The sequence below is a fragment of the Nothobranchius furzeri genome, chromosome 17, assembly GCF_043380555.1.
Source record: "Nothobranchius furzeri strain GRZ-AD chromosome 17, NfurGRZ-RIMD1, whole genome shotgun sequence".
NCBI classification, from domain to species: domain Eukaryota; kingdom Metazoa; phylum Chordata; class Actinopteri; order Cyprinodontiformes; family Nothobranchiidae; genus Nothobranchius; species Nothobranchius furzeri.
This window is the reverse complement of record NC_091757.1, coordinates 57,004,932-57,021,332: the sequence shown is the minus strand read 5'-3', so window position 1 is coordinate 57,021,332 and position 16,401 is coordinate 57,004,932. Positions and strand designations below refer to the sequence as shown.

Below are 16,401 nucleotides of genomic sequence, written 5' to 3'. Positions count from 1 at the left end.
TACAAAAATAAGTTATTGTTATAGTAAATAAAACCTTTCTTCCAACTTTGACACTTTTTACCGTGTCCTCCTTTATGCTTTCGGTCAGGTATGTCTAAAGTGCAACCTGGAGCCCGTGTGTGCCACCACCCCACTCCTTTTCCTCTTTATCTAAAAGCCTGAAAAACATATTTACATAAATATTTGGGGGTTTTGCTGATTTGGACGTACTTGCTGCATGTGGTCTTTGCAACTTGACTCCTGTCAATAACTGCATTCACAGAATGTCATTAAAAACATACATCTCCTTTTTATGAGGACTCAACTGTGTGTGTGTGTGTGTGTGTGTGTGTGTGTGTGTGTGTGTGTGTGTGTGTGTGTGTGTGTGTGTGTGTGTGTGTGTGTGTGTGTGTGAGAGAGAGAGAGAGAGAGAGAGAGAGAGAGAGAGAGAGAGAGAAAGAGAGAAAGAGAGAGTTAAAAAGGTATTTGTTCAAGAAAAATCAGTGAGTGGATTCTGTCGAAGCAGAGATCTCAGGACTGATACTGAAGTGTTTCTGAAGCATCGATCGCGCCCAACAGCACAATAATCTGCTTCATTGTGAGGAAACAGAAGCTTAAACAGTTACAGACGTCTGAGATCCTAAACTGTGCTGACTGACCTCCTACACTGTTATGAAGGATGAAGGTCAGACAGGTACAATTCAAGCTGAGGATGTATCTGGGGATATGAGATCCAAGGTTCAGCGGTGGAGACGGGCGACCCTTACAGAAGGACAATTATCAGTGCAGCACTCCAGCAGCCGCACAATTACGGTCAGACAGAAGCCATTACTCACTATAAGGTACGTGACAGCCCGCTGGGTAAAAACCCAATGTTCTGGTAATAAAGACGAGATAAATTACACTTTATTTCACTGAGGGGAGGCTTGTCGGGAGACTTGGTGAAATAAGAATTAAGGTATCTGTCCTGAGTAGAGGAAACAAGGCGACGGGCTTCACCCGGAATCCTCACTCCTAAACACAACGAGCAGCCTCATTTTGGAGTTTTATTTATGTCATGTTTTAATCTCATATTCATTTTTCAGCCGAGGATCTGAGACGTCATCATTAAACAGTGAATGGCCGGTATCTGAGTCCCCTAAGGCACGTTACAACAGAATCAGTCATTCACCTGCACACACTGGTGGGGATGAGCAACAGCAGCAACCCCCCCCCCCCCCCCAAAAAAAACAAACAAACAAACGAATAAAATATCAACCATTAAGGAATGAAGAGTTCCAAACACAAAGAAGGAGAGAATATGTCTAAAAGAGAAGAAAGCAGCATCTCAAAGACAGAGCAGGTTTATTTCACCGATGAGAGAAAGAGTTTGTAAATAAATGCAGAGACAGAAATGAAAGTTCAAATATTTATGTTCAGAAATAGATGTTAAACAAACAAACAAACAAAAAGTAAAAAGAGAATTTCCTACCATCCAAAACAGACTAGTTTTTCATTTTCGGTCAAATCTGCGTCGTTAGGTCAGTTGTGCAAGATCCGTAAATCGGCTTTGGCCCTTGAAACCAGAATCGATGCATCTCTAACATAAAACAGCTCAATTAGAGCGTGAAAGTAAAGTTTAATAATAAATAATTCACTATTATGCAACAATGGTTTTACTGGTTTATGTGTTTTACATCTAACCTCTGACACAAATGAAACCACACTGATTAGAACAGACTTTAAAGTAAACCCTGCCTAAAGAGAAGTGGGAAAAGTGCCAGGCAGGCAGAGACGGAGCTCCAGCTGCCGTCTCCTAAAGCTTTGCAAATCTGCCCGAGTCCCCACCGACTGAGTTCTGCTCCTTTTTATAAGCTAGTGACAGATCATCGCCGGGAGGGCTAGGGATCTGTCCGTAATGTAATATAGCATGATGCTGTCTCTAAGGAGAAAACCGTCCCGTCAGGTCTGATCCTGTCTGTGACTTCAGTAGGAGAAAGAAACCAGCCGGCCGGCTCAGACGAAGCCAGCAGATGAGACTGATGATGCCCCATCAGAAGAAAACATAAATTATCACCAAGACTGCCCCGAGTAGCACCGCTGACCACACACTCGCTGAATAAACTCTCCATTTAATTACATATTATTTCCATTTCCTATCAGTCCACTATTGCTGTGTGTCTCTGACGTTTTCGGGAAATAGGCCGTTTGCTTTCATAGCAGGGGTCGGATGAGAGGACTGATTACCAATTTCATCTCTTTCTGTTGGGTGGAGATGAGGGATGTGTTTCTGACGGCGGGGAGGAGCAGCGTGAAAAGCTGCGGCGGCGTTTCTGCAGCTCCAGACCCGCCGTTCGCACACATATGAGGCTGGAAGTGAGACTGTTTTTATTAAATATCATGAGCAAGCTCTCTGTTACTTGGCTCAATCGGGTGATTTCCTTGAGCCGCCGAATGGGTCTTGAGGCTTCAAATGTCCTTAAATAAAATATTTTCACCAAGATGATCCTGATATCAGCCTAACTCCTGGGAATCCCAAAATGTCAGGGAATTCTTTTGAACTGCACAATCAAAGAAATCCGTTTTGGGCCTAATCCTCTACTTATATCAGCTTGATGCCTGCATATGAAAATCTCTCTGGCTTTTTGGCCTTCAGAGTCACCGTAGGTCCATTCCTAATCCCAGCTGTGCTTGACAGAGTTCAGCTGCTTGGATTATTTTTGCATTTTATTTACTTTCTGCAAGAGACATACGTCACAATGGCAAACACTGGCGTCTGATTCATTTTGAACTTGTTCTTTCCTCAGAAACATCCAGGACAATGCGTGCATCCATATTTAGATTTCCAGCTGGGGATTTATTTTTTCTTGCTCTACATGCAACATTTACACTCAACTGCTGCGGAAAACAATACAAAGTAGGAAAGATCAAAAGAAAACATTCCAGATTCCAACAAGTTTAAAGAGCAAGTCACCCCCCTACCAGAGTATTACTACACTCCCACTTCCTGTTGTTGCCTAGCAGACCGAGAAGGCAAAGCCGCTAACAAATACACACACACACACACACACACACACACACACACACACACACACAGACTCACAACGGCATTGTGACATCATATGGTACCAGCTAACATTCTAGGGTACCTCTTAGCCAATAGCGATGTGTAATGTCACGAACTGGCCTGAGTTTCAGATTCCACGTGTCAAACGCGCAGGGAGGTCAACTTACGCTGGCTTTGCCACGTTTTGCTTTATTTTCCCTTGACAGGAGTCTGTAATCTGCACTCAGCACTTTAATCAGTTGACTTCATCAGCTGAACTGCAGCTCAGACAGATAATAAAGACGAACAGTAGCATTCTTTCCCCAAGGTTCTTCACAGAGAGAGACGTGTCACGTCGGGAGAGAAAGCTGGAGACTGGCCATCTCTTAGCAGATCTCAAGCTTAGAAAGATTTTGACACGCTGTCAAAACCTTAAACCTTTTTCGCACCTGCGAAGCTGAACAACAAGATAGTTTTTCCTGCAGTGAAAGCTGACGCAAAACTTCTTCAGCGTTGTTTTGAGACGCGTGGTTTTCAGTCAGCTGTGTTACCTGGAGCGATCCTGGACTGACCTGGTCGTATAGAAGTTGGTCTACGGACTTCTGTACTCGGGGTCTTCGACCCCTCCTGACATCTCGGATCCGCAAGGGCGTCTCCTCTTGGGTACATAGAACACGGTGAGATAGCGTCTGTATGCAGTTCAATAAGAAACAACTTAACTTAGATGCAAACCAAATTCTCTCTTATCCAGAACGCACGTCTCTGAAGATACAGAGATTCTGATTCATCATCTCATATTCACATATAGTTTTCAGACACCCATCTTTTAGTTCCATCCACTCACAGGATAATAATCTAAACCATTTGTTAAGTCTTAATTGTTTGTAAAATAAATTCTTATTTGTTTGCAACCGCTGACTGGTTCTTGAATCATAAATAAAGTGTGAACGATCCCTTAATAATTAAAAGAATCCTAGAACCTTCTAATTAATCATCCTAACACCAAGCAAGGTGATATTCTATAATTAATAGAGTATTACAGCTATGGGTCACAAGTAATGAGAATAGAAATAAATAGCTTTTAAAGCAATTTATCCAGTTACCCTCTATCTGATCCATTACAGATGGCATCTTTAAATTCAAATGCAATGCAGAGTTTTCACCTGACAACGGCACAACACTGACATTAAAATTTTAACTAAAATGCACTAAAGTGCAAAACTATTGACTACACGTGTCTGCAGCACGATTAGACACGCATTTATATAGTTTATTAGAAAAAAATTATTTATCTGGGGGTGACTTGCTCTTTAAGATGTTACCGATGCAAAATAAAACATTTTAATTCAATGATTTTTCCCTTAAATCTAGAAAAACTTCTTTGTACATTTGAAAAATGTTCTTTGAGGCTCTATACAGCATATAGCACATAGCACACTTTAGGGACTCCAAATGGCCCAGGAGACCTGATAAATGTCCAAACACAACCCCATAATAAAGCCCTGCATTGGAAACCCTGATTTGCCCCACCCACTCGACCAGGACATGAATATTAAATGAGCTGCATGCTGATTGGCTGGTTTACCCAGACAGCTCTTTGATGCTGCCTGAAGCTAGACACTTTGTGTAAAACATGCTGTGTGTGGGACGGGGTCGGGGAGGGCAGGAAACCAGTCCGCAAGCCATGAATTTATCTCACATTCATCCACGTCTAAATATTCACAGCACATCCTGGAATATGGGTGGTGCGTTAGGGTTAGGTTTAACGTACTCTTTTGTTGTTTTCTACGTGTCCAATAGGGACGCTAGCAGTAGTTTGGGCTAGTGTTGTTAGCAGTATCTCAAGCTAGCATAGTAGTAGCTCGGGCTAGGTTTAGCAATAGCTCAGGCTCAGGGCTGCCAACTTTCACCCATTGAGCGTGAGACACACATTTGACCTTCTTCACACACTCTCATGCCACACCTCCAGTATCTCACGCCGATCAATCAACGTGTCGGTCAGCGAACAAGGTTAAATGGTCCATGCACACCCAACCCCCCACTGTCAGGCATTTAAATGTTCAAAAGTTGGCAGCCCTGCAGGCTAGTGTTGTTAGCGGTAGCTCAAGCTAGCATTAGAAGAAGCTCGGGCTAGGGTTAGCAGTAGCTTAGGCTTGTGTTAGCAGCAGCTCAGGCTAGTGTTTGCAGTAGCTCAAGCTAGCATTAGCAGAAGCTCTGGCTAGGGTTAGCAGTAGCTTAGGCTTGTGTTAGCAGCAGCTCAGGCTAGTGTTTGCAGTAGCTCACGCTAGCATTAGCAGAAGCTCGGGCTAGGGTTAGCAGTAGCTTAGGCTTGTGTTAGTGGTAGCTGAGGCTAGCATTAGCAGAAGCTCGGGCTAGGGTTAGCAGTAGCTTAGGCTTGTGTTAGTGGTAGCTCAGGCTAGCACTAGCAGTAGCTCAGGATAGTGTTAGCAGTAGCTTAGGCTAATGTGGTTAGCAGTAGTGTAGACAACCTGCTGTAGGTCAAGCTACCATACCAGTATCTCAGTATAGAGTTAGCAGTAACTCATGCTAGTTTTAGCTGTAGCTCAGGCTAACATTGCTCTGCGGTTAGCATTATTACGACTGTTTATATGTTGCAGACATTGAAGTGGGTTGCTAATGTATGGTGGTGTGTCTAAGCTCATGACATGTTAAACCAGCTTTTCTCAGAGCTAACCGTTTCTCTGAGGCCATTACTACAGTACTGATTTACATAGTAAAGCAGGTCGGAGACACAACAGACTTTTGCTACATTAGACAACCAAAGCTGTCTTTAATCAAAAACAAGGCACGTGTGGTTTTGAATTCCATCTCATCTGTAGACTATGAAGAACTACGGTAATCAAGAACTCACCAAGTTTAGTTTGAGCTCCATGTTGAGGACTCCTCCACTGTCTAAAACAGGCATCAGGTTAATGGCGAACACAGCAGCCCTGTCTGGAGGAACTGATATATTCGGACCAAAGAAGACGTAGAAGTGCACGGAGAACGTGTCCAGCTCATTACGCAGGGTTGGACGGATGGGCCAGCATTTGTTAGTGTCTGCGGTTGGGGCGAGGTAAATGATGCTGTCCTCTGAAGTGTGGAGGGGACTGGCGTTCTGAGACAGCCCTGGCAGGGACGCCATTAGCAGCGTCTCAGACAGCGAGAAACCCATGGCCGTTCCGAAAGACTGCGGCATGTTCATGGAGGAGCTGGGCTGAGCTCGGTCCTTTGACAAATGAGACTTGGAACAATCTGTCCAGAAAAGACAAAAATCAAAGCAATGGCTGCATGAGTTAAACGTTCTGGTTCAGTGTTATTAGCTCGCTGAAAAAGGCTCTAAATGCCTCCTGCAACATTTTGTAAAATCTAAAGTTTCACTTCTGCTGGTTTGCATGTTAGGCAACCAAATTTTGTTGGTTGTTTGAAATGGGTGCCTTCAGCCTGCTTCCGTAATGTGAACAGCAAACTTCAGAGCTGCAGACTGCTTCCTAATGACACAAAGATTCACTCTAACTAAAACAGTATGCTGCCTTTCAGCACAAAGCAACTCGCTGCTAAATGGACATGGCAACTGGCAAAGTATCATCAAATGCCACCAGTTCCCAAAGGGGGGTGGAAGCATTTTTCAAAGCTCAGCCTCGTTTGCATGGCTTTTTTATTTTTTCTCTGAAAGAGTGTGAAGTATTTTGACACGCATTCAGGAAGCTGAAGCACACCTAAAAATATCACTGAAAACACACACAGGAGGCACTAGTGACTTTACAACAAGTGCACATGTCTAACGACTCGTGTGAAGCAGGAAGCAGACACATATGTAAATATGTGCGTGGGTGGCTGGGGGAACAAAGGCTGTAAACATATGTCTCATGACATTAAAAGTTAAAGAAATGTCTTTATTTTGCTTTCATACAGATCAAAACACACAAACTCTCTTCCTCGTCCGCCCGTCCTGGGCGAGACGCCTGCAGAACAAAGCTGTGTACGACCATCAGTAATAAACCTTGGTTTACTACGCTGTCTAGTCAGACACTTTTCATACTTGTGACCTGGACTGGATTCAAGTAACTTTGTATATTTCCAATTCCTTGAAGGCGCAGAACATTTACCAGTAACATCAAGCTAATGTGAGAAGGTGAGAGCTCCAGATGGTCTCCCTTCTGAACCCGAGGTGTTCCTCAATTCAAATCCAGAAAAGGTCAAGTTAGATCTCCCTGGCAGGCAGGCGAGGAGACAGTGTGTGAATAATTAGTGTCTGTGTTGCCATGGTGACAAAGAGCACTGTACATTGTGGAACGGAGGGAAGAGGGTTGCTACAAGGGAGTGGACTTCCCACAGATTTGTGAACCGTCCCTGAATAGAAAGAATGTCCTCTGCTCAAAACCAGCTTGTAGCTTCAGCTCCTGCTGAATCACTCAGGAATTCTTCCTTCAAAAGTCTCTAGATCCATTTTGGGTGTTTGCAATCAAAGCCTGGGTTCAAGGACAAATCTCTACCCATTTGAGTTAGACTACATCGGTATATCGAAAATCGGTAAAATTTTTGATGCTGAACATTCCTAAATGAAACGAATTAGTCAAATATTTTCGTTTCTGAACAAAAAATACACACATGAATGGGTTTTATCTGTGTTTTCAAAGTCTTGCTAACCCCAAACAGCCAGATTGGATTAAAGATGCACATTTGACAAAGGTGTTGGATTCAAAGTGATGAAGAAAATATCTCAAATTTTCTTAAATGTAACTCTAAAGAGCAAGTCACCCCCAAATCAACTTATTTTCTAAATGTGTGTCTAATTGTGCTGCAGACATGTGTAATCAACAGTTTTGCACTTTAGTGCATTTTAGTTAAAGTGACAGTGTGTATTTTTCCTGGTGATGCGGGCAGTTGATACCTAAGTCAATGCAAGCAAGCAGTATTTTTGTCTTTGAGTGAGACCTTACCAACGGATGCCTATTAGGGTCAAAAAGCCCTGGGGAGTGCAAACTTAAGCTAAATGACAAGAACATGAGACTCTCTTTATCGCTGGCAACAAGTGAAGAGGTAAATGTGTAAAACAACAACATTTAAGAATGATGAAAGTTTTATAATCATTTGTTACAAATCAGTAAATACTTTTTGTCCTCATGGGCTCCTGTAGAAGGAATCCTGGCATCTAATATAGCGTCGCCCAGAGACTTACATCCACTCCCATGTATTTCTGATCTGATTTTTATGGTTGTATGTTACAAAACCACCAATATTTTTCAACAACTGGGCTTCATTTAATTCATTTGGTGAATATTTCCAGAAATTAATGGTAAAAACTACACATTGTACCTTTAAATGTTAAATGTTTTGCCTAAAACTGTCAGTGTTGTGCCGTTGTCAGGTAAAAACTCTGCATTGCATTTAAATTTAAATGTGCCATCGCTATTGGCTAAGAGGTACCCTAGAACGTTAGCTGGAACCATATGATGTCACAATGTCGTTGTGAGCCTCTGTGTGTGTGTGTGTATTTGTTAGCGAGTCCGCCCTCTCGGTCTGCTAGGCAACAGCATTTGTTGCATTTTTCAAACAGGAAGTGAGAGCGGAGTGAAACTCTGGTAGGGGGTGACTTGCTCTTTAAGCTGCAGCTTTTACTGACTAGTACCAGGAAACAACCCTTGTCTCTACAGAAAAAGCTGTAAGATCATAAAAAAAAATCTGATAATAAAAAGTGATGCAAATAAACGTTCTGATTGAGCCTTTTTCTGTCATCAGAGGAGTATTTGCTCTGTTTTCATCTGAAAAGTGTTACACCTTCAACTAAATTCAGCCAGGGGAATTTTCAACACTTTGTTGCATCACCTCGTCTTTTTATAACACTCGAAGTGTTCAACGAAATAAAAAGACCATCTGTTTTAATGTCAAAAACAAACTGTTCCTCTCTTCTAACTCTGTGCAGGATTGGCGCTTCACAGTTATTATTAGTTTTCTCATTTTTCTTTATTTCACTGGTCTCCGATGTTTCAACTTTAGGTCGTTTATTCTTTCACCACTCAGCCGTGCTCCAGATTATTCTCCAAAACCTTTGGTCCGTCATGAACGTCGTCGTTTTAAATAAAACATTGTAACGTCCAGCAATGGTCAGTTTAGGTACAGTCTGACCTTTCATCATCTATTCAACATCTGGTCAGAAAGGAGACACAACACTGCATGTGTTCCCTTTAAATGAGCCTGCCTTCATACCAGCTGGGACTCACACACTCTGCAAGTCTGAAAGATAAACAATAACTTTCTTTCCCAAGGTCCCATCTGTCTGCCTCCACAGAAGGAACAACTCCAGCTCCAATCAGTTGCTAAATTCAAGAATGATTTCCTAAATCAATAAGAACTTCTTCCATGACTTATAATCTAGATAATCATTAAATAAACATCTGTTTATTACTACTTATAATTAATTATAGTATAATGAAATGCTCCATTAATCTGTGTTCACTGAATGGATGTTATGTTATGTTTTCTACTAGAACCTGCCTTGGGTTCACCATGTTTAGACGACGAGGTCCTCACACCTGCACTCACACCATAACACGTAAGGTTAAGTTAAACCCTGACACACACATCGTATTAAACCAGTCAGAACATCCTGTATCAAGAAGGCGTGTTTCTGAGTTGTCTTGGTAACATCTCAGACTTGTCAGCCTCTGATTGGCTGTGCAAATCATAACATCAAAACCTTAAAACTGGATCATCCTGAGTGATTGGACAGTTCTAGAGAGTCGCTCAGACCGGCCACCTGTAGCAAAACCTCTTTAACCATCAAAGATTTTGACACGTCGTCAAAACCTTTTTGCACCTGCAAAGCTGATGAGCGAACAGTTCCTGCAGAACAAAGCTGATATCGTTAGACTCCTTAAGAGTCCGCCAGACGCACGGTTCCATCCAGCTGTTGTGACCCGAGACATCTCTGGACTGAAGAGTCAGTACCACGGTATTCTACAGCCCTCCGGTGCCAGAGGTCAGCCGACCCCTGCGACTTTCAGATCCACCAAGAGGGTCTCTCCAAAACGGGTGAAGTAGACATGACAGATCGCGTCTGATGTGCTTCTGATGAGAAGAACTTTGTAGCTCAGAGCAAACCAAACTCTTTTCACCAGAACTCAGCGTATTTTGATAAGGAAGCTCTGACGGACATCGCATTCACACATAGGTTCCTCCAGCACATGTAGTTACATCCACTCACAGTAAATGCTTAGTTCATTAGTCATGTTTTAATTGTTTGTAAAATAAATTCTTACTTTTATAAACCTGACTCTTTCTTGAAGTAACACGAAGTGTGGTTGATCACTGAAAAAGCAAAGTACCTAGATCTTCTGAATTAAATCCTAGAATCTTCTGAATAACATAAAATAAAGACCTAGCAGGTTCATATTTCATATTTATATAGAATATTACATCTTCCTGGTCATAACAAATAAAAATCATCCATTTGCCTGCGCTACAGAATAAACAAGAGGAGATTCAAACGATTCAAACGCAACTTTTCAGCTGTTGACTGAAACTTGGATTCTTGTTTTTGTTCTGATTTTGTTCTGATAACCAATAAAAGTACTTTGTGAAAATACGATACTGATGTACATTATTGCTCAAAGGTCCTTCGTGTTCACTTTGCCATGGCAACAGATCCAACATAGCAAATCTTGAATCTATTTTAAAACATGTGAAGGCGAAAATCTGAAGAAATTTTCCATCATTTTGTTTTTAACAGTGTAACAAAATGTGAAAAGGTTTTATTAGCAAAAATTTAGAAATTACACCATTAATTAAAAAAAATACCTAATCTCATTTATTTCCTGCTAAAATATCTTTAATTTTAATGTGTTGCTGATTTTATTACTCTGCCTGTGTCCGTGTTATGGTAAATGGTAAATGGCCTGTATTTGATATAGCGCCTTCTAGAGTCCTGGAACCCCCCAAGGCGCTTTACAACACAATCAGTCATTCACCCATTCACACACACATTCACACACTGGTGGGGATGAGCTACGATGTAGCAACAGCTGCCCTGGGGCGCACTGACAGAGGCGAGGCTGCCGAGCACTGGCGCCACCAGTCCCTCCGACCACCACCAGCAGGCAATGTGGGTTAAGTGTCTTGCCCAAGGACACAACGACAGTGACAGACTGAGCGGGTCTCGAACCTGCGACCTTCCGATTGCAGGGCGAACACTTAACTCCTGTGCCACCATCGCCCCAACTTTAACTTCATTAAAGTTATTTCGTGTCTCATTACTGAATTTTTTAGACAGGAAATGAAGTGAAAAGGCTCAGATAGGCTTAAACTAACAGGGTTTAAGAAATAACTTCACAGGTTTTAACATAAATAATTTTAACTTAAAGCGACGTTGGTTCAGAGCTGAAAAAAGAACCCCTCTGAGTTCTGAAACAGAAGATCGGTGATAACTGGTACAGGATGAAAAAAATGTTAATGTTATTGAACGTGCCCACCTGTGACTTGCACCCCGATGCGAAAGTAGACGTCTGAGTTACTCAGATACCTCTCCACCAGGATGTAGTACCACTGCTCCCAGGCAGGAACAAGGGCGACTAATTCACACGGGTTCCACTCCCTGCAGTCGAGGGCACTTGAATTATGCACCGGTGGCGCCCGCGCTCTTATCTTCAACACCACAGGACAGGTGTCGTTACTTTTGTTCTTGGTGCTGCAGTTTACCAGCTGAACCTTCACCTTCGATATGTAATTCGGGACAAATACCCTGCACAAACACACACACACAGGGACAGATTAAGCACCATGTTACACTAGAATATGTCTGTAAGCATGACTACTAGCAGAACAACAGTAACAAGTCTTATTAAATAAGAAATAATTCTATATAAAGAATATAGCTAGGGACTTAATTGGGCCATCCCTTTGGTTATGCTGCTTTCTGCTTCTGCCGCTGAGAGATCTGACTCACAAGCTGCATTTCCAACTTCCCACCGCAAGAGTTCAGGAAAGTTTCTGGGAAGGGGGAAGGCGACAGGGAAAGAAAGAAAGAAAACGGTCTTTTATATGACGCCTCTCAAGATAAAAATCACGAGGCGCTTCACAAAAACAAAAAAAAATGAAAATATAAAAAAGATTTCAAAAAATTATTACAAATATGTTTCAAATGAGAAAAAAAAATAAAAATTGTGATCAAAACCTTTTTTTAAACCATCTTATCCTCTACAAAGGAAAGGGAGAGAGAAAAAGACTAAGAGGGATCAGTGGATCCCGGTGTCGGTACAGGATCTGCTCGGGGTCCGTCGACTGCCGATCATGAACATGAACATGAACATGAAGCTAAAGGGAGGATGCTAAAGATTTTGTTTCTAATAGAATTAATTTTACTTGTAAAAAATCCCATGGAGTCATTGCTGCTGAGGGCTAAGGGAATAGATGGCTCAGAGCTATGATTCTGTGTAAGTTTAGCAACTGTACTGAAAAGAAATTTAGGATTATTCTTATTCTCCTCAATTAATGCTGAAAAATAAGCAGTTCTAGTTTGTCGAAGCTTATTTTTATAAAGCACAAGACTATTTTTCCAGGATAGGTAGGCCTCCTCATGGTACGTAGAGCGCCATGTTCTCTCCAATTTCCTAGTTTTGTTTTAAGGCTCGTAGATGAGAATTAAACCAGGGAGCCAACTTCCTGTCCCTAATTACCTTCTTTTTTAAAGGGGCAACATCATCTAATGCCACACGTAAAGAGGAATTAACATGATGAACTAAGGCATCAATTTGTGAGGGGCTAGAACTGAAAATATTGCCCTCTGCTACGTTCCTCTGAGATGCTGAGGACAGTAAAGATGGAACAGTTGATTTAAAAGATGCAACTGCGTTGTCAGATAGAGACCGACTATAGTGAAATTTACTTTCATGTCTCGAAAACTCAGTTATAAAAAAACTCAAAGGTTATCAGAAAGTGGTCCGAGAGGACTGGATTATGTGGAAAGATCGTTATTTCCTCACACTCTATGCCATAAGTCAGCACAAGGTCCAATGTATGATGGCAGGAGTGGGTGGAGCTACTGTATGTATTCTTTGAGTGAAACCAATTGAGTCTAAGATATTACTAAAGGCTACATTGAGGCTATCATTTTCAATGTCCACATGAATGTTGAAATCCCCCACTACAATGACCTTATCAGTATTTAGCACCAAATCAGATAAAAAAATCAGAGATCTGATCCAAAAACTCAGAGTAAGGGCCTGGTGGACGATATAAAACTACAAACAAGAGTGGTTTTACAGTTTTGCTATCTGGATTAGGAAAACTAAGAATAAGATGTTCAAACGAACTGTAGCTATTAATCTGTAAGGGACTGATTAATAAGTCCGAATGAAAAATGGTTGCCACTCCTCCTCCTCGCCCTGTACTTCGAGCAATGTGATGATTTAAATAATTTGAAGGAGTTGACTCGTTTAAGCTAACATAGTCCTCTTGCTGCAGCCAGGATTCTGTGAGAGAGAGCAAAGAGATCTGATTATCACAAATCAAGTCATTAACTAACAAAGTCTTAGAAAAAATGGATCTAATGTTCAACAACCCACATTTAATTTTTCTAGTTTTCTGCTCAGTTGAATTTGTTCTAATTTTTATGAGATTTCCATGATTTGCTTTATTAAGCCTGATATTTAATCTGTGTGGTTTTGGCCGTGGGCAGGACACTGTCTCTATGGGGTAGTGGGTGGGTAACAGTACAGAAGCTGCAGAGGGGTGGGTTAAACTACGACTCTGCTTCCTGGTCTGGACCCTGGGTTGTCATGGAGGACTAATAAAACTGGCCATGTTCCTAGAATGTGGCTTCACATATAAGAACTGTTCTATTGTTTGTCAGTCCGATGTTGGTTTTATGCCGTTTCACATTCTATACAAAACAAAGATAATATGGTGCTTTATTAACAAATTACAATTATAAAGAAAACATTTAGATGTTAACAAACAAGAATGTATTAACAAAACTGCTGATGTCTTTCCAGAACGTGTGAGTGAAAGCCGAGTAGATTTGCTGTAATGCGACGTCATCGGCAGCTGAAGGACCCCGAGCTGATCCTGTACCAACACCGGGAAAGGCGGAATAAGAGCAGAATAAGGAGAGGGTGGTGACAAAGGTCACGCCAAATCCTGAGCAGGTGAGTCTTCAGCTGCTTTTTAAAGGAGACCACTGAGTCCACTGATCTCAGGCTCAGGGAGAGAGGTCCAGAGTCTGGGGGCCACAGCAGCAAATGATCTGTCACCTTTGGTCTTTAGCCTAGTGCTGCACAACCAGTACCCAGCCAATATTCAGATTTTTTATGACCGACGAAACAACATCAAACCAGCAAATTCCGTCATGGTTGAAAAATAATTCCAAGATGAAAGTTGAACCGACGTCTTTTCTGGCCTTGACATAAGCGTCTTTCAGTGCATCTCATTTGTACGTTTAATAATTAAACTTTAGGCTTCTTGTTACTGTATTAACCCTCTCAGGCTCAAAATAAGTTTTGATAAAAGGACGAACAACTGAGTCCTTCAGGGAAACATCTGAGTTAAAAAATGCTCATGACACACTTGTGTGGAGTAACCAGGTAGGCAAGTTTTAATGTTGCTAATCTGCAACGCCTGCCTCCAGAGGGCTAATGTAAAAAATATGTCATCATTGTAAAAAATTTCATTCATGGAACAACATTCTCCACACCATCTGAGTGAATCTTGCATGTTCCAGCCTGTATTTGAACCCAGGTCCTCAGCAGGTAAGGCAGATGCTTTACTAGCTGAGCTACCTCTTTGGCCTGTAACAAGGGTCCCCCAGTGATTATATACACCTACAACTGATTCACAACGTAACTCCAGATAACTGTAGACATGTACAAATGTATCTGAATGGACTCTTAGGAAATGTTCGGTTACATATTTTTTACCATAAGCCATCCTATGGCGACAGTTTTTGGCCGTGGACAAGACGTTGCCGTCGGACCGATATCTGCTGGGATGCTTTATGTTTAACTAAGTGTAACTAATTGTCAAAATAAGAATTATACATGTAACTGCTGACATGTACAAATATATCTGAATGGATTTTAAGGAATATTCTGTTACATGTGTTTTTGCAAATTTAAGAAAACCGACCACGACCATTTTTGGCCGTGGACACCATGTTGCCGTCGTGACAATGTTTGCTGCAGGCTTTGGTCACTGGACCTCAGGGACCTGCAGGGGGTGTAGGGACTGAGAAGATCACCGATGTATGATGGTGCTGTGCGTTCATCTTTTTAACACCTTAATCTAACAGCTGAATTGTCTCTTCAGCCTTCATTAGTGTCCAGAGGAGTGATTCCTCACTAAATTAAACAAACCAGCTGTGTTTGTGATCTAACACATGCAGGAAACGTGCTGGAACCAGACTGCAGTGCCAGGTATGACAGCTCTTTTTTTTCTTTCTAAATCCCAACAGAGCGGTCCACCAGTCTGAAGTTGCAAGTGGAATATTCTGGCCCCAGGGGGCAATAGGGGCTGGGTAGCCTTTAACTAACCCTGTAAAGCAGGCATGGGGAACCCTGGTCCTCGAGGGCCAGTATCCTGCACACCTTTGCTCCAACAGTTCTGATTCAGTGGTTGATTCACCTGTTCAGCAGCTCATCAAGCTCTGCAGAAGCCTGTTAATCACCTGTTGATTGAAATCAGGTGTGTTGAAGCAGGCTGGATGGTGGCCCTCGATGGACCAGGGTTCCCCGCCTCTGCAATTAGCTCAAGAAAATGATTAAAAAATATGAAAAAGTTGCAAAAGTTGCAATCATCCCTTTAAACATTCTGATTTAGATTACATTTGACATTCTTTTAAAATGCCACAAGATTACTTTATATTTAAACAGCATGAATCCATTTAATCAAACCAATAATTCAGATAACAACCTGCTTATTTCCATTCATATTTCTGTCATTTATTGAGAAGACTCGTTCTAAAGAAAACAAACGAGCATGTTTTCTGAATCAAAACATGAAAAGAAAACCTGTTTACTTCTACTTTTGGGGGTTCACACGAACTTACTTGTAGAGCGCTGATCTGTTGTGAACTGGGATCATCTGGTCGATGAAGTAACCGGGATAAAGCACGGAAATTCCAATCAGCTTCTGGACGATGAGCTGAGGCTGGAACAGATACTGGCACTCCTCAGACAGACCCTGCAACAACGTCATAAAAAGAGTTTAAATTGTACTTTAGATTATAAATCACCAATATTCCTCTAAAGCTGCTAAAGAAAAGATTCGATATCATTCAAACTGGCCAAAAACTCCTAATGGACTGTGTGCATTAAGCTTGTCGGCGTCCTGGATTAATATCACTCAGTCCCTCTCCTCCTCTCTCGCTGCCACGCGGTGCAGCACGCACACACACTATTTCATTT

The 16,401-nt window shown here is 41.8% G+C and overlaps 1 protein-coding gene across 1 annotated transcript in view; it reads right to left on the bottom strand.

The window, feature by feature from the left end:
* Positions 1 to 16,401, bottom strand: part of tmem8b (transmembrane protein 8B) — a 66,085-nt gene that overhangs the window by 24,685 nt on the left and 24,999 nt on the right. The window contains exons 4-6 of the mRNA XM_015973211.3: positions 16,044 to 16,177; positions 11,476 to 11,744; positions 5,877 to 6,259 (exon numbers count right to left, since the gene is read on the bottom strand). Of these exons, the coding sequence (XP_015828697.3) occupies positions 5,877 to 6,259; positions 11,476 to 11,744; positions 16,044 to 16,177 (786 nt within the window). The remainder of the gene's footprint in view (positions 1 to 5,876; positions 6,260 to 11,475; positions 11,745 to 16,043; positions 16,178 to 16,401) is intronic.